General features: G+C 45.3%; 4 protein-coding genes across 4 annotated transcripts; 3 read left to right on the top strand and 1 right to left on the bottom strand.

Annotated features, from left to right (window-relative positions):
* Positions 1-3492: 3492 nt before the first annotated feature.
* Positions 3493-7187, top strand: hmt1-0 (Heavy metal tolerance protein; the record flags this gene model as incomplete). Its single annotated transcript, XM_037326286.1, has 8 exons — positions 3493-4245; positions 4322-5733; positions 5781-5951; positions 6011-6341; positions 6397-6759; positions 6810-6998; positions 7033-7131; positions 7182-7187. 8 exons carry the CDS (start codon positions 3493-3495, stop codon positions 7185-7187), a joined length of 3324 nt encoding a protein of 1107 aa, XP_037175840.1.
* A 615-nt stretch (positions 7188-7802) lies between these two features.
* CGCA056_v011038 (Small glutamine-rich tetratricopeptide repeat-containing protein 2) lies at positions 7803-9050 on the bottom strand (the record flags this gene model as incomplete). The annotated part of the gene is made up of 3 exons (XM_037326285.1): positions 7803-7896; positions 7947-8968; positions 9048-9050. The coding sequence occupies 3 exons, from the start codon at positions 9048-9050 to the stop codon at positions 7803-7805; spliced, it is 1119 nt and encodes a 372-aa protein (XP_037175839.1).
* A 1090-nt stretch (positions 9051-10140) lies between these two features.
* Positions 10141-11604, top strand: CGCA056_v011037 (uncharacterized protein; the record flags this gene model as incomplete). Its single annotated transcript, XM_037326284.1, has 2 exons — positions 10141-10683; positions 10744-11604. 2 exons carry the CDS (start codon positions 10141-10143, stop codon positions 11602-11604), a joined length of 1404 nt encoding a protein of 467 aa, XP_037175838.1.
* A 3077-nt stretch (positions 11605-14681) lies between these two features.
* crf1-0 (putative glycosidase crf1) lies at positions 14682-15927 on the top strand (the record flags this gene model as incomplete). Its single annotated transcript, XM_037326283.1, has 2 exons — positions 14682-14775; positions 14891-15927. The coding sequence occupies 2 exons, from the start codon at positions 14682-14684 to the stop codon at positions 15925-15927; spliced, it is 1131 nt and encodes a 376-aa protein (XP_037175837.1).
* Between the last annotated feature and the right edge of the window lie 11576 nt (positions 15928-27503).

Here is a 27503-nt window from a genome sequence, read left to right as displayed (position 1 = left end):
AGAAAAACTAGGGGATTGGTAACAGCAGTCGGCCCAAGATGACGTCTCGCTGCACCATCAGGAGATGGACGTTGATAGAATGCGCTTTCACTGCAGCTTGCAGACCTCAAGGTGACAGCACTATGTACCTTGCATACTGACAGGGATACTGAGAGTGCTCAGCGCCAGGGATCCGTGCCACCAGTCTTGCAGCTACAGCTACGTAGCTGGATATGCTGCTGTTGGAGAATACATGTCCTTGATTGGCCTTGGCGATCACCGAGCTGAGGGAACGAATGCTCTAGAGACTCCCTACTGCGGTCAAACCGAGCCGCAGCGGTAGAAGCTGACCGTGGCACAAGACCAATAGCTCATGGTCCCGAATATGTTGGCTGACATGTCGTAGAAGCCAGTCGGGCAGTGTTGGAAAAAATTGCTGAGCCAACTGGAAGAACAGGGGCACGGTTGGTCACCGGTCACCCTAATGCGCGTCGCTGCAGCTGCGCGTCCAGGGGGAAGACGTGGGTCGGCATTAAGAATGGAACCCTCCAACGTAAATTCCGACTGGGGTATTCCGCTACTTGTTCAGGACTGCCCACCGAAGTCTAGGCAGCTGAGCGTCCTCCGTTCGTTCTTTTTCCATTGTGATTCATCACTGGCTCATTGCCTGCGGCCTCCAGCAACCACCACGATGAACAGCAGAGCCGCGCCGTCGTGAGTCACGATGAGGCTCTGTATGTTGACCAAATTTGAGAACCGACTGTCTCGTGTAATCTCCAATGGCATTTTCTCGGGGGGAGTGGGCTCTTTAAGAATGCTGACGGGTGAGACGAGCCTGCTGGATGCCTGAAAACAGGCAGTAGAGCCGCCAGGAGGTGCGCGCGTCATGGATCTAAACGAGCCTCGATGGCATGGCAGTCTGGGGTTGCTTTTGGTATGCCGTATGAACCTAGGCAAGCCGGTGAATGATGCTGGTTCAGCTGTTGGACGACCCCAGAGCCAGGCACCCAGGCCATCGGAGGGCCATGAAGGATGGAGAAAGCGATATCGACATGGCTTAAAGGTCCGAGACTCCCGTCTGTTCCCACGATGGCTTTGATGCCAGGTTCGCGCTCGCACCACCACGACGGCCTAGCCTCTCCAGCTACCCCACGTACCTGCGAAGAAGCTCGCCCCATTCCGCGAAGTGTCCTTGCTGGTGTCAGCCCATCTGTCTTTCTTTCTAGTTTGCGACGGCTGCTAGCCGGTGCATGGGAACAGACGGGGAAGCCCATTTCGACGGACCAGACAGCCATCTTAGGTTAACGGGCATCTTGGTGTATCCACCTCCACTTGCGCGTCATTACATCTGTTTGCAAGACTTGGAACCTTGATGGACACTTGATGTGCATCTGAGTCAGTACAGAAACCTCAACAGTTGATCCAAATATCTCCCATCGAGCTTGTCGCACGCAAACCAACAACGTTTCTTGTTCTGTCTTTTGATCAGCATCTCACTGTCTGTACGAGGGCAAACCACGGCGACGGCGATAGCGAACCAACCACTTGGACAAGCACCATCTGACAAGGGCATCTGCAGCGGCAATCTCAGACTGATTGCTCGGTATCATCCAGTCGGAATCGGCAGGTTGGCTACGGGAGCCTCGACCCAGGCGGACACGGGACGCAGCTTGCATCACGCATCACGCATCACGGCTACCGGGGTGTGGTGAGAGTGTGTACGTGTGGGCGAAGCAACAGCGCAGTTGCAGGTCGGGTAACACGACCGTCTTCTTTCGGAATCTTGTTGTTTTCTCTCCATTGCTTGTCTGAAAAACTTTTTCTCTCCGCAGGTCTAGAAGAAGAAAGACCGTCAGCTGGGCCACTTGTCCAATCTCTGAGGCGACACGGAGCAAACCATATCTGCACCACATCGGTACGTGTCTCTACGTGGCCGTCCACGTCTGTCTCTGCACGCGGCACGGAGACTGGGGGTCTTCGCCAAACAACGCTCCCGTTAGACCTGGGAGAGCGACATACATCGTCTGAGGAATCAAAGGAGCGTATCTCTTGAGCTCGATTGGGTTTTGGCACGGTAGGCAGGGCGAGACGAAGAGTGACGAGAGCGTGCTTGCAGAATCTGAGGGTCGCGCAGTACAGCGGGCAACTTGCACGCCCTTCTCCCTCGCATCTCATTTCAATCCCAGCCTACCCTGAGCCAAGGATACAAGGCCTCTGCTGGCGTTACACAAAGCAGAGGAATTCTCTTCAATCTGGCCAGAGCTGCTCTCCTGCATTGACCAGCGCGACCTAACGCAGGGCGAGCCGAGAGGTACGACAAGGCGAGACAAGAACGGTTGGGGTTTGGAGATTTGCAGCAACACGTTTTCGGTTGCATTTTTCACGTCTAATTTTTTTTTTGAGAGTCCAGGGAGAAGGAACGACAGGACTGCGAATTTCGCGCCTTCCCGTCCGCCTCAACACTGTTCCTGCTTCTTTGGTAGCTACCTCCTACGTTGCCTTCCTTCCATCACCTTCGTACCTTGGGTTCCTAGCTGGAAATCACGGACACGGACACAGCCTCGACTTGCCCCAATTGGATCCTCCCTCCCGCCGTGGCACCTCCCATTTAGGTGCCATCTGACCGGAGTGACCTCCGTACCTCACTTCCGTACCTTCCCTGAGGAAGGTATTAGGTTGATCTCGCGCAGGAGCTGATCGATCCCCTGCATCGGCCGCCTTCTCCTGAGACCTGCCGCCCTCAGTCATTCTTTGCTGTCCAGGACACTGGGGTCACTTACCGGCTCACGTTCCCTCCGCTCGGGCATCGGTCCTGCGCTGGCTTGACGCTCAACACAAGCTCTCTCTCTCTCTTTGTCAATTCCTGTGTCCTTTCGTCATTGGATCCGGCGGCCGCTCCCGTTTGGCACCTGAACCTAAGTTCTCAGCAAGGTGTCTGGCTGGCTGTACTTTACTTGAAGCATCTGCCCGGGGTCATCGTGGCATCAAATCCCGTACCTTGCAGGTGTGGCATCGCTCCCTTCCTTCATACGCCTTTCTAGAGGTAAAAGGTAAGTCTGCCGTGCTCCAAGCCGTTTTCGCGTCACTTCCCAGGCGCCCTCTCTGCAATATCTTTGCCGGAAGGAATACACGAAACTGACTTCTGCCCGCTCAGGTCCGTTCGACGGCCATCTCATCCAAGCTCTCGGCTGGCGCTTGCTTGCCTTTTCTCCAACAGACTTCCGGGGAAGGAAACGAAACATCGACCAGACGCCTGGCAAGCACCTTCCCGTCTTCCCCGTCCTGCGTCTTCCTTGCTTCCGCCGGCGCTCGACATCGGACTACCTTGTCTGCCTCGTGCGTCCTGTCCAAGCTCCAACTTCAACTCCATCTACCATCTTCCTCCGAGCCGTTGCTTGTCTCTACCATTCGTCCACTTTTGTTCATTCTCGTTGCCCGTCTCCATCGATTTTAGTTGCGTCGTTTTCCTTCTTCGGCTTGCTTCTACTAAACTCCACCACTTAATCCGCCGCAATGGCATCCCTCGAAGAGCTTCTCGAAAGCCTTCACTACCTCTACCCGGCCGCGGCCTTCGCGTACTTCGTAATTGCTTCTGCCGTAGCCGTCTGCACCCTTCAGACACTGAAGGCTTCCACCAACCCCGGAAAGGAAAATATCCCTCGCTCGTGGATCGTCAACCTGTTCGTCGCCTTCGTCCTGACCTACGTCGCTCAGCTGTCCATTATTGGCATCCAATCCATCATCCGTCAAGAATGGATTGGTCAGGAGCACGAGGTCATTGGTCTCTTATCTTGCGTTCTGGTCTTTGGCACCCAACTTGCTTTTCTCTCGGACACTGAGCACCCCGTATGGACTCCTTACTGGGGCTCTTGGGTCATCTCCATCGTGCTGGAGCCTTTCATCGCGGTCCCAGACCTCATCCTCCGACACTCCATCACCTTTGAGTACTGCCGTATTGGCCACCTTGTCTTCTCTGGCTTACGGTACTACCTTCTTCTGACCATATTCTCGATTTACGTTGTTCAGCGAATCCGGGCTAGCCAGGAAGATGCCACCGATGAAGAAAGACAATCTCTTCTGGCTCAAGACGATCCCAAGTCACGTCTGAACAGCTCTGGTAGCGGTAGCCAGAGCTCAGGTTCCGGCTATGGATCAACCAGCCAGCCTGAGTCGTACTGGGAGGAGCGCCAGCGGAAGGCCCAAGAAGAGATGGAGAAGCGGCTGCAGGAGGAGGGTAACTGGCTCACCTATATCAAAGGCTTCACAGTAAGTTGGCTTCCGTCCAAGAGGCGTTTGTCGCAGTTCTGCATTGAAAGACATTTTTGCTGACTCGTATGTCTAGATTCTCTTCCCTTATTTCTGGCCCGTCGGTCAAAAGGCTCTCCAGTTCCGCCTCGTTCTTGTTGGCCTCTGCCTCCTTGCTGGAAATGCTCTGAATCTGCTCATCCCCCGGCAGTTCGGTATTATTGTCGATGAGCTCAAGGACAGAGACTTCAGCAGTGCCTGGATTGGTGTGGGCATCTACGGTCTGTTGAGGATCTCCGCCTCTGACGCCGGTATCGAGTTCTTGCGAGAGTGGCTTTACCTCCCCCTCGAGGTCTACGCTGATGGAGCCTTGAGCACCGCTGCGTACCGCCATATCCTCAACCTCTCGGCCGACTTCCACGACTCCAAGAGTACCTCTGATATCAGCTTGGCCATGTATGGAGGGTCCAGCATCTCCGACTTGCTCGAGTCTATATGCTTTCAGGCTCTTCCCATGCTCATTGACTTGGTCGTTGCTGTGGTCTACCTCTCCATCACCCTTGGACCGTACGAGGGCTTCATCACTATCACGACAAGCACTCTGTTTCTGTTCATCGCGACCAAGATGATAGCAGTCATGAAGGAGCGCCGACGAGCCCACGTGAATGCACAGTACGCCGAGCATTACGTACGCCAGACTGGAATCACGGGATGGCACACCGTCGCTTCCTTCAACCAGACCACGTACGAGGATGTTCGCTACTCCAACGCCATCCATACCCGCATCAACTGGACTAAGCGTGTCCGTCTTGGCTGGTTCACCGCTCAAGCTTTCCAATCTCTTGTCCTCCTGTGCGGTTTACTGGCCGGCTCGGTTCTGGCTGTTTACAGGATCAAGAACTCCAAGGCCACGCCTGGTGATCTGACCATGTTGCTGATGTACTGGGCCCAACTGACCTCACCACTCCGCTTCATGGCAAGCCTTGGTAAGAAAATTGGAAGCGACCTTATTGACGCCGAGCGCTTGTTGGACATCATGAAGAAGCAGCCCACCATTGTCAACAAGAGGGGCGCGCGTCCTTTGAAGCTCGTCGGTGGCAATGTTGATTTCAAAGATGTCAGTTTCAGCTACGACAAAAAGAAGAAGATCATCAACGGCATCAGCCTCTCTGTTCCCGGTGGCCAAACTGTGGCTTTCGTCGGCGCTACTGGTGCCGGCAAGTCCACCATGTTGAAGCTGCTCAACCGCTTCTACGACTCGACCGAGGGAACCATTCTCATCGATGGACAGAATGTCCGTGATGTGGATCTCCACAGTCTCCGTGACCGAATCGGCCTGGTCCCTCAGAACCCCATTCTGTTCGACGACACGATTATGAACAACATTCGTTACGCCAGAATTACGGCCTCGGACGATGAGGTTTTCGACGCTTGCAGGGCGGCTTGCATTCATGATAAGATCATGACCTTCACGGATGGCTACAATACGCGGGTTGGTGAGCGTGGAATGTGAGTAACTTGGAACCTGCGAATGGAGCGAAGCTGACTTGTGACAGTAAACTTTCCGGCGGCGAACTTCAGCGTGTTGCTATCGCTCGTGCCATCCTCAAGCAGCCCGAGATCGTGCTCCTCGACGAGGCCACCAGCTCTGTGGACACCGATACTGAACAGAAGATTCAGCACTCCTTTATGCAGCTTTGCAAGGGTCGAACGACGTTCATCGTTGCGTAAGTTCAGCTTGCCCCGAGCCCTGTCCTGCCCCATTTGCTAACCAAAGATGCATTAGCCACCGCCTGTCCACGATCATGAATGCTGACCGCATTGTGGTCATTGAAGATGGCGAGGTTGTTGAGCAGGGCAACCACGCTGACTTGGTGGTTTCCAAAGGCAGATATGCCGATCTGTGGTCCAAGCAGACGTTTTTGAAGCCCAAGGATAACGACCCGACCGACGGAAAGCAGACTGACGTCACTGATGGCGAGACGTCCGAGTCTGTCAACACACAGAAAGCCAACGATAAGAAGCCGAAAGACGATTCCGCCCACGATGAGAACGGAAAGGGGGCCAATGACGCCAACAACGGAAGCGAGGGCAAGCCCAATGGTCACAAGAAAGAGGTAGAGTCAGTCGAAGATTCATCTTTGACAGATTCTAACCATTGATTGTGCCTAGGGATCCAAGCTGAACCCTGTTGCTGCGGAGTTTACCCCCAAGACTGCGGCTCTCGTCCACGCAGCCTCCAGAGTTCTCTTCACGACTCCCACTGCCTCGCCGACCCGTAGGCGTGTCAAGAACTGGGCCAGCTCCCCTTCATCTGACGGCGACTTTCCCTCGAACATCCCCGCAAAGGGTCCTGTAGGAGACGACGGAGACGACTCCGATGGCGGGAGCGCAGACACCGTGATCAAAATGAACGTTCAGCTTAGAACTCCGCATGCAACCAGCCGTCGCTTTAACTCGAAGAGCGAGTCCACTGGACAGCCGGCAGATGATGACGAATCCCGGGACGATGGCGAAACCGATACCTCCAGTCCCGTAAGTGCGCTGAAAGGATGCGTTTATGTTCTTCGCTGACTGGTTTACAGGAGATACGACGAGTGTCTGCTCCGGCGTTGCCTATGAAGGTTACCACCCCGGCAGCCAGGGAGATTACTACTCCCGTGACCGTCATCGTCAAGAAGATGTCGCCAACCAATAGAGGCCATGAGCAATCCTCTGAGAACGTCGATGTCCCTCACCAACAAACCTCGATTTCTCCTACCAAGTCTGAGTCGGTACCCTCTGGAAAAGAGAACACTCGTCCTACAGCGCCTGCGCTCTCTTCCGACCATCCATCTCATCAATCGAACCAATTTCGGGGCGGTCGAGGACGGTCTCACCGTGGAAGAGGAGGTCGGTGGCGAGGTCGTCAGAACCATAACAAAACACCCGGAACACCCGTTCTCTCTGGCAATCAGGCCTAGGCCGGTAATCGGCACACTTGACCTACATTTCCTACAACATTTTTCCTTTTTCACACACTGACTGATTCATTGCACCATTCTTGGCCTTGGGTCCTTGTACCACCAACACCAGCTTAGTCTGTCGCCTTGCCGTTTTGACAGCCGCGTGGGCTACATGGTATTATCTAGACGGAGGGGTCTGCGTAAGCCGGCATGTTAGAAGATCAAGGGTGGGTTTCCTATGTCAGTCTGAAGAGACGGTCAGTTATTTTACCGCAAGGCCACAGAAAATTGGCGCTGAAAGAGGTTTTAAAACTCGTGGCGGACAAAAGCAGAGATTAAAAAGACGTTTTCTTAGATTAGATTGGGATGTACAAGTATTGGCGGGCGGTAAACTGATCAGAAAAGCCTCAATCGAAAAGACTGTTGTATTGCTGAACCGCGCGCACACTTTCCACACATGTCGCGATTGATTGGTGGCAGGCCGTGAATGGTCCTCTGTTCATGCATCGGTATCTCATATATATCTCGACGTAAGGTGGTTCTAGGTGAGCCCCAACTTGAAGCTCTTTGTCGTCGCAACCAAACGACAGTCCTCTTCCAACGAGGGATTAAAACTAGGCAGAACTCTCAAGCCTAGTTGCCGCGGCCCGCACCAGCACCCGCGCCAGCACCAGCACCACCGGCACCGGCACCCGCACCGCCGCCGCCTCCCATCATGTTACGGGCCCTGTCTCTGTTAGTATACGACCACAAGCTCGTCCAGGTAACAAAACTCACATCTCAGCAATGCTCGGGTCGGACATGAGGCTGTTGAGATCAGGCATGCCTCCACCGCCACCGAAGCGGTCCGCCATCTCTCTAAGACGCGGGTTGCCCATAAGGTTGCCCATCAACTCCGGGTTGCTCATCAGGTTCTGCGCCATGCTGGCGAACATGGGGTTGTTCATGATCTGGCTGAAGTCGGGCATGCCACCGCCGCCGGCACCGCCACCTCCGCCGAGCATGCTCGCGAGACTGCTCAGGTCGGGCATGCCTCCGGAGCCAGCTCCGCCGGCGCCGGGGGAGGAGCGGGGCAGGTCGACCTCCTCCTGCTCCATCTCCTCAACGCGGCGCTTGGCGGTCTCGAAGCCCTTCTTCATCGCCTCGGAGCCGCCGGAGCCCTCGTACTCGATGCCCTTGCCGTAGGCCTCCATGGCGCCCTTCGCGTCGCCGAGGGCGAAGCGGGCGAGGCCAAGGCGGGACCAGGCCTTGGTGTAGGTGGGGTCGATGGCGACGGCGGCCTCGGCGTCGGACTTGGCGGAGGTGTGGTCCTTGGCGGCGGAGTGGGCGGCGGCGCGGTTGGAGAGGAAGACGGCGTTGGTCGGGTGCAGGGCGAGGGCCTGGGTGTAGAGGGAGATGGCAGCGGGGTAGTCTTTCGTGGCCATGGCGGCGTTGCCCTTGGATTTGAGGGCCTCGGCGTCCTTCTTCTCGGCGTCGGTGGGGACTTTGGGGGTGGTGCCGCCTGCGGCTGCTGCGGCGGCGGCAGCTCCGGCGGCGGCGCCCTCAGCGGCGGCGGGGGCGTTCTGCTCCTTGGCCTTCTTGAGGGACTCATAGACGGCGTAGATCTGGAAGAGGTTCTGGGTGCCGACGGCGTCGGCGAGCTGCTTGGGGTCGGAGGGGTCGACCTTGAAGGAGTCTGCGATGCATTGGATGGCGACGTCGACGGAGTCCTTGTCGTCGGCGGGGAGGGTGCCGTCGGATACGGAGGAGGAGAGGAATTCGCAGATCGCGACGGCGAGGCGCTGCTTTGTGGTTGAGGCCTTTGGAGGGGGGAGGAGGGGTTAGCTGGGTCGTTTTTTTGGCAGTGGTAGCGGAGGAAACGGGCGAAATGTTACTTACCATCTTGATGGACCTTTTAGATATACCGCAAAAGGAAAAGAGGTCTGTCGAAAGGGGTATCAAAGTGGAGGAGGGCAGATGGTGACGGTGTCGAGGAGTGAAGAGAAAGGGGACTGTGGTTTTTCGCGAGGAGGCTCTTCGGTGAGGGGCTGTTCTGGCCTGCGGCTGCGCCAGTGTGGACTGCGTGGTACCGCTTGGGTTGGCTTTGGGCTTGTGACGGCGCTGTATGGCTGGAAGGTTCCAGTTGGTGCCAGTGCGAGTTGGTTGATGTGGGGTTTTTGGGGGGAAACCTGGGCTGAAGTGAAGGGCGGTTGGGTTACCCCGCTGATTCGGTACGACGGTTGGGCATGAGAGTGTGAGATTGTGAGGTAGGACCAGGACTTCTGGTGAATGATTTCAAGTTTCCGATTGTGGGCTTGGTTTACAGGACTGCCCGTGGCTCTCAGTTGGAAGGTATTCTTGCAGAGACATCAGGGACGGTCTTCTGCTGTCGTCCGCAGTGAAGCAGCATTGGTAACAGCGGTAGTCCAGGGGCATGTCCCACCTCTGGCTGGTCTCGATCGCGCATTATTGTGGAAGCCAGGAGCCAAAGTCAATTAGCAATGAAATATCCACAAGCCGATGTTACTCTGCCAGAAGCCATCAAAGCAAGTTGCCGTAGATGGAAATCAGCTTGGAGCTCAAACTCATGTGTGGCTGGTGTCGAACGCCTGCACAGCCACAGATCGACTGGCAGCCACGTGGACCCCACCTTCCACTTCCACCTCGGTCGCTGACTGCGAACCTCCACGTCCCATCCCGCCAAGCTGATGTCACACTGGCTCGAGCTCTCAGCAAGCAATCAGGCTGGCCAGAACCAACATTTCAACACCACCACCACCGCCCGCTGCGGCTGATTCGCGATCCGAACACTATTGGTGCTTACATGATATCGAACATAACATGCGCTAGAATACTCAACCGAGGAACAACTTAATCACCCAGCGACACCCGCAAGCCGGCTACTCCCAGGCTCGCGCGCACACGACACCTTCTCAAACCCCGATCCCGACGAGCCGAGGGACGTCCGCAAACCCAACCCGCACCGCCAACCATGGCCGATGGCGCCCCCCGGCCTCAGCCGCCGCAGGACGGTCTGCGCCGCTGCTTCATCTGCCTCAGCGACGAGAATGAGGCCGGCGCCTCGCAGTCCGCCTGGGTGCACCCGTGTCCCTGCACCCTCGAGGGCCACCAGGACTGCATGATCGAGTGGGTGACGGACCTCGAGCGCGAAAACAAGGAGATCCGTTGTCCCGTCTGCAAGGCCCTCATCAACATCGACGAGCCGTGGGACCCGGCCCTGGCGCTGAGCAACCAGATCTACAAGACCTTCAGCAAGATCTCCCCGGGCCTGATCCTCGGGGGCATCGGCGCGGGGACATGGGTCGGACTCGCCATGTACGGTAACATCGCGGTGCGCGTCTTCGCCGGGCCCGAGGCCACGTACAGATTCTTCTTCAACGAGAGGAACCCGCGGGGCGTGCCGACGGTCAACTGGATCCATGTCGCCGCGCTGCCGACCATTGCGCCGGCGCTGATAATCGGACAGTCGTTCCCCGTGCTGGGCAACGTCTTCATGATGCCCGCAGCGGCGCTCGTAAGAACCTCTATGCCTACGTTTATATCTTGGTGGCTAGCTAACGGATGTCTCCCGCAGTATGGCGTCTTCCACATGGCGCGCGACGACAACTTCTTCTCGTGGCCGCCGTCCCCCCAACTTGCCGCCGCGGCGTTTCCGTACATAAGGGCAGCGTACAATAACATTTACCACGAGTTCGTGTGCCAGTATGAGCGGCGGTGGGAGCGCAGACTGGCCGGCCTGCCGGAGCCGCCGCCGCAGCAGGCCAACCGACAAGAGCGCAGACAGCAGCGCCGCGCGAGAGAGCAGGGCGCGGACGGGCAGCGGAACATTGGCATCGTCGGGGGTTTGCTCGACGCGGCGATAGACATGCTGGACATCCCCGATGTTGCCGTCGACGTGGAAGTGGAGGAAGCAGAGATGGAGGACGGAGACGGCATGGCCCATCTGGAGATCATTGTGGAGGAGATGGAAGATGCGGCAGCGGAGGAGGAGAGGGCGAACGCGATGAACGCCGCCGCAGCGGCTGCTGATGGCGTGGAGGGACAGCCGCAGGAGAACAATCAGCCCGCAGCGCCTGCTCAACAGCCTGCGCAAGCGGCGCCCGCAGCCCGCCAGCGTCCCCTTCAGACGAGCCTGCGCGACGTCACGAACGCTCTCGCGAGCACGCTTCTTCTCCCGATGATCTCGGCAGGCGTCGGTGAGCTCCTGCGCCTCGCGCTGCCGAAGCACCTCACCGCTCCGCCGAACGGGTTCGGCCGGTTCCGGGTGCGGACGGGCCTGCTCCAGGACCAGTGGGGCCGCAATCTGGTGGGCGGGTGCATGTACATCGTGCTCCGCGACGCGTTCCGGTTATATACCAAGTACCGTATGGCGCAGAACAAGCCCCTCCGCAAGGTGAGGAACGTGGACCGGCGTAGGGGCAACGCGTCTTCCTGAGCCTGGGGGTGAAGACGGCGGCGTACAGACAGAACAGTAGTGTCATACACAAGAGGGACATACACACGGTTGCATATCACGGCGTTGGCGGAGGATTCTTGGGTGGAATACCTTTTTTCTTGTTGTTTCCCTGTTGTATGAGTATACTTGGGGCATGGCGGGTGCGTTGAGAAGTTTCAGAAAATATAATTAAGACTCTGTGAGGAGCCTTTGAACGCAGTGCTAGTTGCAGATTTTCTGGCCGTTGATAACGGCATTGCCTGTCCGCAAAAGCGTCAGCGTCTCAAATGAGGCAATCTCGTTCATCGGACAAGTGTGAGTCAAAGCTCGGTCGATGGGATCGATGGGATGCGACTTGCAGATGGCATATGGCGAAATCTCCGAGACAAGATTGTTGAAAGGGCGCGAACAGCATCAAAGCGGATCTTGGGCGATTCGATGTCGGAGACCTCGCTGCCACAGCATAATTATCCAAAGAGAAACAAGCCGTTGGAAAACCTCAACGGCTGCCAAGGATTTACACTTGTCCTGACCTAATCTTGGAAATCCCGGACGCTGGAAAAAAAAAAAAAAAACAAGCCGTCGGGCCAGTTCCTTTCAATCCTGTTTACGGCTCGGCCAGTCCTCCCCAAAAAGGGTTCTAGAACCGCCGCGTCCGTCGTCGCGGCTGTGCGGAACACACGTATTGATTAGTCCTGCAAAAAAGTTGTGGAGATGAAAATGGAGGGCGTCCGCGATGGATTGAAGATCGAAATAACGGTCCTTGCGGTGCCATCCCCGATTTTTGTCCAACTTTTTTTCTGATTAGCACATGCACAAACCGCACTCATCCAGTGGCGTATCCGTATGCAAGGAACAGGAATTTAAACAACGTGATCAACAAGTTTGTTCGGGGTGTAAATCTGTCCATCACCCGCGATTTGACTTTGGGAGGTCGCGAGGAAGCGGCGAATTAACGTCGTCATCTGGTTTTCCCAGCCCTGAGCCCCTGGGAGGCACGTCCGCCAAGAGCTGGGCGGCGGTTGGCTGGGTTTGGGTTGGGTTGGGTTGGGTTGGCTGGTTCCCCCAGGGCCCAGAGATCTGCTGCCGAGGCCGCGCAGCGCTAAGGAAATGCCCGCGGGCGGCCGGCGGGATGGTACGGTAGAGGCCGCCTTAGGAGGATAAAAAAAGGGGGACACACGGGGGGACAGACGCACTGAGGGATCGCGGGCGGACGGGGGCCACGGGGGGATAGGCACGGGCGGGATGGGCGCTCGGGATCCGATCTGAGGTGACGCTGCAGATGTCACTTGACTTGGCGGATCGCATTCCCTCTCTTTCGCAATGCAGGTCCAGGAATTCACCGCCCGGACAGTGGGAACATGATACATCGCCTTCCGTGGGTTTCTTGGTTCTTGGGTTCGTGTTCCCTTCCCGCAGTTGTGGAAACATCGCTTGTGAATGGAGGCGGAGGGGTGGAAGGAAGGGAGGCCCCCCGGTGGTTTTAGAGTTGGCGAAACCTGGCACGGTTGCGATGGATGGCTGTGTTGCAGCTTTTTTGCTTGGTCGATGATGTAAAAAGAAGGGGGAAAGAGTGGCAGCGAGGAGGCAGATGGTGGGAACATTGATGAGCTTAAAGCATGTTTCGTCTGAACTGCACAGCCTGGAGGCGGTATAGCCTCCCTCAGTTGGCGTTTTTTTCCGCGGTGTCTCTTCTCTGCTGTCTCGAGGCTTCCACGGCGTACCTGGAGTTGTGGTCCAGCAACGAAGCTGGGATCATGGGTGTTTGTCATGAAGCAACAGCCCAGTGTCGACAGCGACAGCTGGATGAATAGGTTTTGGTTCAGACTGCTCATCAGTCAGCCATCCCAGCCCTCCTGGGGGATGGAGGGTCCAAGCCACCTTATTTGGCAGTGCTCCAGCCACTCGAGTTTGAGAAGGTGCGTCCAACGGTTGGCCAGTCCGTCTCACCATCCTCTAGCCCCATCGGACGACACCACCGTGCTCCATGTCTGATTGGGTGCTTTTCTCTTCTGGGCGCTGCACACCAACACTCTAAGACACTGCTCACATGAAGGCCCCTCTATTGGATGAAAACATGTCTTTTGCCTAAGTATAGCAAACAGGCCCAACTCTCTGCGGTCTGGTGCCGGTGCTGTGGTTGGGTGGCAGAGGAGAGAAAACACGAGACAAGCGCGGCCAAACGGCAGCTAGGCAAGTCTTCCATTGAGGGTCTTGACTACGAAGTAATGAGACTGGTGGACGGCCTCCCGGCACATCGGATGGTGGGCGCAAATGTACAGCCACCCCGGGCTACGCGTCCCCTGTAATAACCCAGGGTGCAGTCAGTCGCTGCCCAGGCTGCTCCATCACCCACCTCATCCATGATCCTTCAGCTAGCAACCGCCTGGCCCTGCTCCTGGCTCCTGCTTCTCACCATGGCAGGCGCTCCACCCAATGCCTTCGGGAGGCGCGAATGGCAGTTGGGTGCCGTGGTCGTGCCGGGTCTTTCTCAAACGTACGTCAGCCTCCTTGAAATCGCCTGGTTGGTTGGCGACTGCGGCAACACCCCTGGCCTATCCACCCCGCCAGCCCCTGGTACATGCTCAAACAAGCCTGGGTTAATCCCATGAGAAGGAGAAGACGAGTGTCGCTTTTTTTACACCCTCCACCACACTACTGCGGTACAGACAGGCACAGGCAGGTACGGAGACGTGCGCCTGCCTGCCTCGCCTTCAGCTGTGCTGTGCCTGCTCACGAGTTTCTGTCTGCCCTTCTTTAATGGAGACCATGACCCGCTTCACCCGTGAAATAAGGGGGCGGGTATTGTTTTGATTCTTTCCAATCCATGGTAATACCACTCACTCCCGAACTGAAGCCATAGTCTCTCGTTTCTTCTGCTTCTACCACATACTTCTCTTTCCTCTTTCCCTTCCTTGAAATCTATTTCCTCAAACTTTCGTTCATATCCACCCCCATATCTTCTCTCGCCCGTTTTTGACTGATTGTTAGAGGGTTGTTCCTCGCCGGTTGAGATTAGATACGACAACACAACACACGCACATACACATACCATACGACAGCAACACATCGCAAAGATGGCCATGTCCTTCGTTCGCCAGGCGTCCCTCGTGGCCCTGCTGGCTTCTTCCACCTTCGCTCAGACGTTCACCGACTGCGACCCTACCAAGAGTAAGTTTCCCTCCCGAGATCCCATCATCCAAGTGCGGGAAGCGAAGAACCGCAACGTCCTTCACGATATACTTCCCGTCCTCGCATGTACGCTCAGACTAACACCCTCCCGCAGAGACCTGCCCCGCCAACCCCGGCCTCGACAAGTCCACCTACACGGTCGACTTCACCAAGGGCGCCGACACCGCCGCCTGGACCACCGCCGCCGGCAACATCACCTACGGCTCCAACGGCGCCGAGTTCACCCTCAACAAGAAGGGCGACGCCCCCACCATCGAGACCTCGTGGTACTTCTTCTTCGGCCGCGCCGAGGTCCTCATGAAGGCCGCCCCCGGCACCGGCATCGTCTCCTCCGTCGTCATCGAGTCCGACGACCTCGACGAGGTCGACTGGGAGTGGCTCGGCGGCAAGAACACCGAGGTCCAGACAAACTACTTTGGCAAGGGCAACACCACCTCCTACGACCGCGGCGCCTTCCACACCGTCGCCGACTCCCAGGGCACCTCCACCAACTACACCATCGACTGGACCAAGGAGGCCGTCAAGTGGTACATCGACGGCGCCCTCGTCCGCACCCTCAACTACGCCGACGCCCTCGGCGGCCAGAACTTCCCCCAGACCCCCGCCCGTTTGAGGCTGGGCATCTGGGCCGGCGGCGACCCGGACAACAGCGCCGGCACCATCACCTGGGCCGGCGGCGAGACCGACTACACCAAGGCCCCCTTCACCATGACCGTCCAGTCCGTCTCCATCACCAACGCCAACCCCGCCGGCAGCTACACCTACGGCGACAAGAGCGGCAGCTACGACAGCATCGTCCTCGGCGCCGCCTCCGCCGCCGGCGACAGTACCAACTCGGGCCAGAACGACACCTCCTCAGGTAACAACTCTTCTTCTTCTTCTCCCTCCTCTGCCTCCGGCTCCGTCTCCGTGACGGCCTCCTCTGGACTCCCCGCCGCCTCCGCTTCGTCCGGCCCGCTGAAGAATGGAACCACCACAGGAGGAACGACGATGCAGCCCACCGTCGCGCCCACGGCGACGCAGTCCGGCGCTGCGGCGAGCGCGAGCGCCACCGGCGCGGCCAACGTCCAGGCCGTCGCTAGCAGCGCGCTGTTTGGCGGTGTCCTTGTTGCGCTTGCTGGTCTGTTTTAAGAGTGGGTAAGATGGGATCGAGAATCGTGTGTGTGTATTAGATTCTACATTTTATGGGTTCTATGGGTTACCTGTGTCAACGACGAAAACTACCTGGCTTTTGTATAATGTGGGACGGGAAAAAGGGTCCTGTTATTTTGAAATCATATACCAATTTGTTTTAAAACAAAACACTATTTCAAGAACACTCTGTGTCAAACATCAAGTGTCCGAGCGAGCATGCCGCGACTTCGGTGACTCTAAGTATGTGTTTGCACCAGGAACAAGCAGCATCCAACGGTGGTCTCTGTGGGAGAGACGTACTGGGGTGATTTATGCCCACGCGTCTTGCATTCATCGAAAGACGTAGTTCGCAAACACAACGAAACCCACCAGTAATGGACATGAAGTTGGTGTAGTCCAGATTTGATTGTGCTACCTGCCGCTCCAGAGCCTCAATCGGGTCATTTCCCTCACCTGCACGCAGATGATATGAGTGGACGTCGGGCCGCGTAACACTGCGTCGTAACACGAACCCGACTATCGATACGGCTAAACCACATGGAGGCCATCTCCACCAGCCAACCAGCCAATTTGACGCGTTTGGCAGCCTGATCTGTTCGCGGCTTCGGCATCAGTCGACGATACGAATGGCTTTCCAGCTGGTAGGTTCCGTGCAGTTTCTACGGGTGGGTATGTCTTGTACAAAACGGTGAGTGCGACTCTTTCAGGTCTAGACATTGGAGTCTGTGTTGGGCTTTACAGTATGCTCTGAAAAGAGAGGAGTGAGGGTAAGATGGAAACAGATGGTAACATGAAATGCTTCCAGCTTCCGCGGCCTGGGGAAACCTGCAATCCATTACTTGGGCGGAGACGACCATGTTTGCAACCGAGTATGCGAGATGCGGCTGCCGAAAATTTGACGATATTTGTGCTGCCGTCCCAGAGACCCTATGACGACAGTCCCTTCCGAGGACGACAGAACCAACCTCCGACGCAATAATATGCCGACAGCCGGGATGAGATGGCACCGGGCCCTCGGAGCGTGGTCCAGTTTCCCGTGAACATACATTTCGCCGATGAAGTCAGAAGGAATTTCAACAATGGTTCAGGTCTGGCGCGAAAACGGCTTATCGTATGGATCAATGCTGCCGGTGTGCTCATGGCCACATAAGACGATGGTTACTTCTAGTCATCCGGGCAAAGTACTGCTTACGTCTACTACCATCCTCGTTTATCCCTAGTATGCTTCTCATTGTTCTTGTTGTCGTCTAAGCCGTTTCCAGGCAGTCAGAAGTATCCGCCCGGATAGCGACATGTTTTCTGTACAGCCTCACGTCCGGGATTTGCGAGGCAGATTGGGTTTGCCATACCTACCCGCATGTTCACAATAGCGTGTGTACTCCCCAGACGCCTTGGAAACACCATCCGTAGATACTATGACTTGATTCGCGCCGTTCGATCGCTCTTACGTTGGTTCTTGGCTTCTTGGCTCGTCAGCGTTGGTTCAAACCATTTCAAGGACCCTGATAACATCGTGACGTGACGTTGTCCCCCCCCCCCCCTTTCCATTCCACCCAAGTGACTGGTTCGTTCTGCTATGTGTCTGCGCAGCAGTCTGAATCGTCAAGAAGAGCTTCGAATCGCTATTTCATCGTTAAGGTATCTCAAGCCAGCTCCGTGGATTTTATATCGCTCCAACCATATCCCCCCCGGCTTTTCGATGTCGTGGGCATACTCAGTCCTCATAACAACTCGGGAAATCGGATCCTCGCCATTAATTTCAAACAGGTTTTTCAATTACCGTTGAATCTAGTCATGTAGCCCTGGATAATTCTCATGGGAGACAGGACCTCGGAATGATGACGAACAACATCAATGCAGGGACATTTCCAAGATGAATTTCTCAGCTGACACTATCGTCTCGAAAGATAGGCCCAGATAGGTATCAAGGTGCCCTCGGGGTTGCGAGTGTCAACCTTCGACTGTCACTGGTGCGTAGGACAGTAGATCGCGAATGACCGACTCTGTGAAGTTATCCAAATGAACACATCGTAGACTGCACCACGCACACCGCTTCTCGACTCCCGGAATGCCCCAAAAGCCTACGACGAGAACGTGACCACGCCTCCTTCAAGTAGCATCACAAGGCAAGCATAGGCGATTAAATCTAGCCGGCGCCGGCAGATCAAGGGCGATCCTCAACTACGCCTGCTGATAAGGATAATAAAGCACCCAATCGCGAGCACCTCGGGCTCTTCGTGGCCCGGGTGGACTTGCTTTCCGTGCGCCAGATAGGAAAACACTCGGCAGGATGTTCTCACGTGGACAACGTCGTTCAATGCCAAAAGAGATGCTACGTGGTAGCCACGGGTAGCAGTTCTGCAAAGTCAGCTCTAAGCCCTGAGAGGCCCCGCCGGAGCGTCTTGATCGGCGCCACTTGTCGGATGACGCACACATGCATGCTGCACGGCGCCGTGGAACGGTGCTCTTTTTTCCTTCGACGGGTTCGAACTGCATATCTAGACCGCAGCCGATCATGTACGGGGCGCTGAAGAGGTTGGCCGGCGTTCATTCCCGGGACGTTGCACATGACCAGAGTCGTAGCAGCCACCAGCCGTACCGTACGAGCGACACGGGCCAGCTGTCCGAGGGCGCGCTGCCCAACTTTTGCTATCGGGCCTGTCTTCCCGAGAGCGTGCGAGATGATCCGAACTCGAGGCCGTGATTTGTTTTCTTTTCGTTCGTGCCGCCTTAGCCAGAGTATTTCCCCTCCCCGCGTGATGACAAGTTTTACGTTGGGGGCACAACTGCCATATGTATGTCATTTTGACGATTGCTGAAACGTTTGTCTGGAAATGGCCCAATGGCGATCGGATCTCGCAGCCGCAAGGTTCGTCGTGGTCAAGGGAGGACCCCTGATCTTCCGTCGAGCGAGCTGGCGGGTATCTGTGAAAGAGGGAAGCAAAGCAGAAGCAAACCCCTCCTGCCTCACACCTAACCCGAGTGTGTGTGTGTGTGTTATTAAGCCTCCTAGAACCTTAAAAAAGTATATAGCTACTATCTCATACTTCTATTTATATATTATATAACTAACTTTTAGTACTTAGAGAGTGCTAAATCCCTATTATAGTATCCCCTATTATTCTTAATAACTTATTATCTATTTAGTCTAAAACTACTTAATTATCTATTTTATATTATATTATATTTTTTATTACTTTTTCATATTTTTATTAAATATAAAGTAGTTTTAGATAATATATATATTTATAGAGTAATATAATGTAAAGAGAAATAAAAGATTATTTTTTTAAACAAATTAGTTCTAAATAATATTAATTTCAAAACTAATTCTTTTTTTAATTATTAATATAGCTTTTTATAAATAATATTAAAAAATTCAAAATTAATCATATAGTTATAAATATTAAAACAAACTAAATTACTTTTATAATAAAAGTTTTACTATTGAAATCTAATCTACTTAATTATTTTTATAATAGCTTTATATTATTCTATAGAAATTAAACGCTTAAACTTTTAAAATAAATAAATAATAATATATAATCTTAATAAATATTACAATGTAATAGTCTATTATATTCTTAGTATTTTTTATTAATTATCGTTAAAAAATTAAATCATTAGTTATTTTAAACCTCTAATAAAAAGTTAATTTAATTATGTTAATATTTATTGTTATTAATAATATCTATTAGAATAAAGTTCTTTTTAATATTAGCTTAAATAAAAAGTTTAGTTTTCTCTTAGTTATATATGATTTTAAGGTTTTTAATATCTATTATTTTAAACTACTTTAAAAAGTTTATTTTTGGTATTATTTTTATTATATATCTTGCTTTTTTAGTTTCTTCTAAAAAAGTATTAATAAAAGTATAAATAATATTAATATTCTCTTATATATATAAGCTTTATAATTTATAAAATTTAAGTAGTATAATAAGATATATTCTTTAGTTTATAACATTTTTTTATTTTTATTCAAATAGGCTAAATAAAAAAATTTTTTGTTTTTTTAATTAAATATAAATAGTAGTAGAAACTTATTTTATTTATATAAAATTAAATAATAATTAATACAAAACACTTATTTAAACCTTAGAGATATTTAAAGGTTAATTTATGTAAATTAATTTTAATCTATTTAGAAAAATAGCTATGTATTAGTTTATTTTATTTACCTATTTAGGTTTGTATTGTTCTATTTATTAAGTAGTATGTTTATAAAAAAGTAATAAAAAATAGCGTTTTAAGTTAAAATCTAGAAAATGTATAATATTAAATAATTTCTTTTTATTTCTCTATTTAGTAGCTTTTTTAGTATATAATTCTATTATTTTATTATTTTAACTTCTAAATAAGCTAAAATCTATCTATACTAATATAATTTAATAATACTTTACAAAACTTATAAATTTAAATAAAATATTATTTCTCTCAGTAAAAATAAAATCTATTTGGAGACTAAATTACTTTTTTATTATCTAAATAAATATAAATTAACTATAGTATATTAAATATCTATATATATTCCAACGCTAATATAATTGTTTTTACCTCTTTATAGAAAACAGAAAAACTAACTATTATATTAAAACAAATTTTCTTTTAGTTTCTAGTTTTCAAATAAAAGATTATTATTTTTATGATTATTTTCTAATTTCTAATCTAGCAATAAAAAGTTAAATAATATTTAAATTTATATTTTTATTAACTATATTTTAAAGTTATTTAAATATTTAGAAGGTTTATCAAAAATAATTAAGAGAGTTCTTGAGAATTATAATATATACCTAAAATAATAATAAATTTAGTATATATTTTAGTTAAGCTTAATAATAATTATATAAAAGCTAAATAATAGCTTTTTATAAGGTTTCTATTTTTAATATGTATAATTATTAATAGAAAGAAGCTTTAAAAAAGATTAATATAGATTAAATTTTGGTTTATTATTATAATATTAATCTCTTAATATTAAGTTTTCATATAAATAATAAATCTTATTAAAAAGCTTTAGGAATAAGCTTTTAAATTAGCTTAATTAACTAATTAGCCTCTAGTTAGATATACTAATAATTATACTAAAATATTTAAATATTATTATTTAAAATATAGTTTTATAAATAGAAAATAAACTTTAATATTTATAATATCTTTTAATATTTTAGTAATAGCTTTTAAAGTATGTTTTATTATATCTATTTAGATTTATTTAAAGCGTTTAATAGTAAATAAGGTTATAAAGCTTAATTAGTATTATACTAAGTAATTAGTAAAGAAAGATAATAAAATTACAGCTTTATAAGCTATTTTTATAGCGTTTATATTAGCTTTATAAATTAAGTTTCTAAGCCTCTTTATAACCTTCTTAATATTATAAAAAGATATTTTAATAATAATAATAATATAATATTAAACCTTAAGCTTATAATTAAGAATGATTTTTAGTATTTTAATATAGTCTTTATATTCTATTAGCTTTACGTATTAATAAAAGAAAACTTCTAGTTTTTAAAATTATTATTTTTTAGGTTTTTTAGGTTAGTAAAATGTATTACGTAGAATTTATTCTAATTAAACTTAGTATTATACTTTTATATTTATATATTAACAGAGTAAGTTTTTTTCTTACTACTAGCTATATTTTAGTCTTAGTTTTAATGATAAATATTATATTATTAATATAAATAAAAGAGATATTTAATATCTTTAGGTTTTTGATAAGCTTATTATTAAAAAGGATATATAGAGGAAGTGAAAAAAAGAAGTTTTCAAGGATTCTATCTTAGATATCTTCTTAAAAATATTATATAATTAAGTAAATATAAATTTATTATTCTCTCTTTTAAAAAGCTATTAATTTATTAAATTATGTTAGGATTAATACTTTTCTTTTATAAGTTATAGATAAATTTAGTATAAAGGATATAATTAAAAGCGTTAGAGATATCTATAATCATTATTACTATAATTATTATATTATTCTATATATTATAAACTATTTCAAGAATTTAGTAAAAAGCTATTTTATAAAAGACTTTTTTATAACCTTTTAAATATAGACTAAATAGTATATCTAAATAGGTATTAAAATATATTAAACTTAATTAGAAATAACTAATTTGAAGAGTGTTTTTAATAAATTAAATAATATAATAAATTAATAACTATTTAATTTGTTAATAGACCTATTTATTTTATAGAGAGTAAGTATAATTATATCTTAAAAATATTAAAAATAATAATTTATTTTTAAGCTTATATTAAAAAGCTACTAAATAGCTTTTATTTAATTAGAGTTTAATATTTTATATAGTCTTTTTTAGAGAGCTATTTTTAATTATTTTATTAAAATAAATGTACATTTTTAAAGCTTTTTTAATTAATATATTTTTAGCAGCTTAAATAATTTTATACATTAGAATAAATAGCTATTTTTCTAAAAATAAATATTTAGTATAATTAACATTTTTACAACTCATTATTCTTTAAAATGAGAAGAACTTTTTTTAAACGTTTTAATAATCTCTAGGCTTTTTATAAAAGTTTTATCTCTTATTTTAAGCTATTTAATTTAGAGGATCTAAATGTTATTACTATTCTTTTACTACTTAGTGATTTTCTATAAAATATTTCTATTTATGATTACTTTTATAAGAAAATCTCTATATATATATATCTTTTCTTACAAGTTTTTACAGCTTTTTAGAAGATATAGTAAGCTTTTTTAGTGTTTTTAGTGTTAATTATAATATTAATATTTTTAGCTTTTTATTTAAAATATTAAAACCTTTAATAGATTTCTATAAGTTTATTAGTTTAGCTTTTATAGCTATAGAGAATATTAATCCTCTAAATAAGAATAGTAATTTCTGTAGCTAAATCTATTTAATAGATTAATATTTCTAGATAGGTATCTATAGATTTTAGTATTTAAAGTTCTTTTAGTTATAAGATCTTAATTATATTCAGAGTTTTTATAATTTAATTCTCTCTATTTTTGTTTAGTTTTTAAAGGTTTCAGTTTTATATATATTATATTTAAAAACTAAAATAACAATTAAAACTAAGAAGTGGTTAAATATTTCCTCTTAAGTTTAAATTATTTTATAAAACTTAGATAAATTATTCTTAAAATATAAATTAATACTTCATAATTTCTTTTTTGTTTTATTATTATAAATATATCTATTTAGCTTTATAATTATAGTTAACCTTAAGTATTAAAAAAGTTTAAATATAGCTATTAATCTTTATAGGAATTTTCTTTTAAAGTATTTAAATATATCTTTTAGTAATTAATCTAAATAGTATATATTAAAATCCTCTATAACAACTTTAATATTATATCTTTAGCTTTTAAAATATAATAAGCTTTTATAAAAATTAATATTAAGTCTTTTTTTATATTTAGTAATTAATAGATATTAAGAAAAAGTAATATAATAAAGCTAAATTTAAACTTTATTATATAAATATAATTATGAGTATAAACTATTTTCTATAGATTTATAAAGATTTATTTATTTATTATTATTATAACTTTAGTATTCTCTTTAATAAAAATAGTTTAAAAGTTTCTTTTTTTATCTATATTTTATACTATAGTTTATTTTATTTATTAATATGTAGTAAAAAAAAACTAGAACTATAGATATATTTAAAATATCTTTAATTATAAAGTTAATAAAATAATCTACTATAATATTATATTTTCCTGCTATATTTTACTGAAGAACTATAAAAACTTCTTTTTCTTTATTAGAGATAAGTATAATTAATCTATTTATATCTTCTAATAGAGTTATTAGATTTTAGTTTAAAAGATTAATTAATAAATCTCTTATTATAGAAATTACTCTCTCTATCTTTAAGAGAGAATTATAATTTATTATCATTAGTTTATTATATTAAGCTTAATAAAAGATCATTTTTAGAAATAGATTTTCTTTTTAGTTAATTTTTAAAATAAAGCGAAAGCTAAGTTTCATTATTCTATAAAGTCTTTAAGCTTAAATTATTATAAAAGTATAAATAATATTAAATCTATAAGTTTAAAAATATTTTTAAGTTTTTATTATTATATTAAAAACGTTAAAATTAAGATATATTAGTTTTTTTATAAATTTAATATATATTTAACTGCTTTTCTTAAAGGTCTTGTTTAGTATTTATTAAATTAAAAAAGGTCTATAAGACTATTTTTAGTTATACTTAGCTTTTTAGTTCTTATTAGTATTTTATATCCAATACATATTAATATATTTTAAGTAAAGGTTTTATTATAATCTTCTTTATAAGCTTTAGAAAATAAAATATTTTTTATTATTTTAATAATCTTTCTCTCTTTTTAGAAAGCTAAAGAACTTTTTCTTATTAATAATTTATATTCCTCGTTTTATGTTTATTTTATTATTTAAGCTAGATTTGTATTAAATTTTTAGATTTAGTGTTTTACTATTAATTCTTTTATTTCTTTCTCTAAAGCTATTATTTTTCGTAGTAGTTTTAATTAGTATATTTTAGTATCTCTTTTCTATTTTATGTAGTTTAAAGTCTTAAAAATCTCTTTATAAATTAGTTTTTTTAGGTATTATTATTATTATCTATCGCTTTAAATATATTAAATAGTTTTATGAAAACTACTATAATTAATATTGTAATATTCTTTTTACTGAACCTTTTTTATAAATATCTTTATACTATTATTAATAATATTTTTAATATATTTATCTTTTTAAAAAATAGGTATAATGCTACTAAATTTAAAATATATTATTATTTTAATAAACTTAAATTAGAGGTTATTTTAATAACTTATTCTTATTATTTTATTTTTATCTCTGTGTAAAATATATTATAATTTTAAAAGGGTTTAAAAAGCTTTCTTTTTATTACTTGTTAATAAAATTTCTTTTCTTATTATATTATTATTATCTATTTAAATATTAAATATTATCAGATTTTACTATTTCTATATATTCTTAAGGTTCATTTTTTTACTCTCTACTTAAAGTATTTTCTACTATAAGCTATGTATAATCTATTATATATAATATATTTATTCATTTCTTTTCAGTAATCTTTATAATTATAATCTCTTATACATTTATTATATTTAATTAGAATTTAATAATTAGCTTTTGTATAGGTATGTTTTTTAGTAATTAATATATTATAAAAGTTATTTGTTCTAGTTATAAAGATTTATATAATATAATTAACTACTTTAAATTATATTTGTTAAATTTAATATCTTATTTATATTTTAATAATAATAATATTTATTATCATAAAACACTAATTTACTATAAAAGGTTTTTTTTTAATCTAATTAATCTAATAGAAGTATTGAAGCTAAAATTCAAAGTTCTCTTAAATAAACTAAATAATTATTATTAAAATATTTAACTTTATAGCTAAATTATAAATGTTAAGTAAAATACTATAAATAATAGCTTAAAATAATTATATTTTTAGTATAAAATAGTTTATTTAAGTTTAATATTATTTCTTAATAATAAACTTTATTTCCATAGTTTAGAAATATAATTTAATATTTTTAGAAAATCAAAGCTAAATAGATTAAACCTTAACGTTTAATTTTTAGCTTATATTTCTATTTATATAGGTTTTCAGAACTTATAATTTAGAATTAAAATATTTAAACTTTATTTTATTAAAAGAGTTAATAATTGCTATGTAAAGCTATTTTAAGTTATTTTATTTGATAATTTAAAATGTATTCTCTTTAAAAATTATTAGAAATAATATTAAAAATGTTTATAAAAAAGATTATCTCTTTAATAATCTTTTATAATATTATTTATTTATTTTAGCTATTAGCTAAGTTTTATAAGATCTTTAGTATTTTATTTTATTTCTCTAAAGAATTAAAAAGCTAGTTTGATATTTTTTATATTTTTAGTAATTTATAGATTACTATAATAATATTTTAAATATAGTTATAAAGATTTACTATTAATTCTTTTTTTAAGTTTTTTAAGAATATATATTTTAAAAGCTTATTACTATATTAAATAAAAACTATAGTTTTTTCTTTTGATAGTACGTTTTTTTTATAAATAAGGTTTATTAGTTATAAAATAGGCTAATATTAAGTAGGTTTTAATATTTTTATTATTTATAGGTTATATATTATACTATATACTACTAAAAATGAATAAATTGATTTATCTTAATAGGGTGATTCTTTTATAATACCTTTTAGTAGTATTTAAATTAATTTATAGGTGCTAATTTCAAAAATTTGATTTAAGCCTATGTAGTTGTTTTCCACACCAGACCTGACCCCTCCCCCGCACTTGCAGTTCTTCAAAAGAATGAAAGGCGTTGCGCTGGCTGAACTCAGATTCATCCCCGCCTTCGCATTGGCCGAGACGCCGAGTCTTTCCCAAAATGGCAGCTAGCAGGGGGAGAGAGGCGGGGGGCCGAACAGCAAAGGAAGAGCGCCAGAACCCACCTCGGTCTGAACAGTCCGGCCCGATCAGCTCTGTATCGTCGTCGGTGGGAAAGTGGGGATGTCGAATCGCCGGGGCATTTGACAGTTGGTTCGCGTGGTTCGGTGGCACGGTGGTTTGGAGTGTGAGAGGGGCGGTTTGATGTTGAAGGGGAGAAGTCGGGTTGGACCTTGTGATGAATGGGCACAGCGTGCTGCGGGTGACGATGGATCCTAGCCTCTAGCCCAGTCGCGGCTGCACGTCATTCGCCACTGTCTGTCTTTCACAGTGTTCTTTCCGAACCGTCTGCTTGGTGGGAAGGTCGGGAGCGGGCAGGAGCGGGGGCTTCCCGACTGCTGATACCGACCTGCTGTTACCTAACCAGCTAACTTACCTGCTGCGTGTGGGAAAGACAGACATAGGCAAAAGCAAAGGCAAAGACAAAGGCAAAGGCAAGCAAGCCCAGGAGGCAGGACCTTCCTTCGAGCCCTCGACGGCGTGGGAGCTAGCATTCCCAGCTGCTCACTGGGCGGCTGACTAGCGCTTCCCTTGGAGAACATGTGGCAGGCGTGTTTGGCAGGAGCCGTTTCTCTCGAGCAGGAGGGGAAGGGGCAGGAGCGCAACAGAGGGCGCCCGACTCCTTCCTCTCTTTCAGATGGCAAGGTCGGCAGCAACAGAAGCAGGAGCAAGTCGGCGTCTCTTAGATAATCAGTGGCATTACTTAAACCACCCAGATCACGGCCACCTCTCCCCTCTGTTTTTTCCATCCATCAACCTCACACACTCAAGCAATTCAAAGACTCCGGTCAACATCAAGCAAACACACAACCTTTTTCAAGTCACCTTCAAGGACTTTACCACAACATTCAACATGTCTGGCTGCGGATGCGCTTCCACCGGTACCTGCCATTGCGGCAAGGACTGCACCTGCGCCGGCTGCCCCGTAAGTTTTCATTGCATCATCCCACCTCGGCAAGGATGGTGGTTTGCTAACAAGGCCTCGCTCAGCACAAGTAAACGACGTCAAGACTCTATTGCTCTGATCGTCATGGGTTTTCAGTTGGCGGATCGGGAATGGACGTTTAGGATGGGTGTTGCATGGTCACGGAC

Source organism: Colletotrichum aenigma, assembly GCF_013390185.1.
Source record: "Colletotrichum aenigma strain Cg56 chromosome Unknown KSG_Cg56_contig07, whole genome shotgun sequence".
Lineage (NCBI taxonomy): Eukaryota > Fungi > Ascomycota > Sordariomycetes > Glomerellales > Glomerellaceae > Colletotrichum > Colletotrichum aenigma.
Note: the sequence above shows the minus strand (reverse complement) of the source record. Positions and strands in the feature narration are given on the sequence as shown.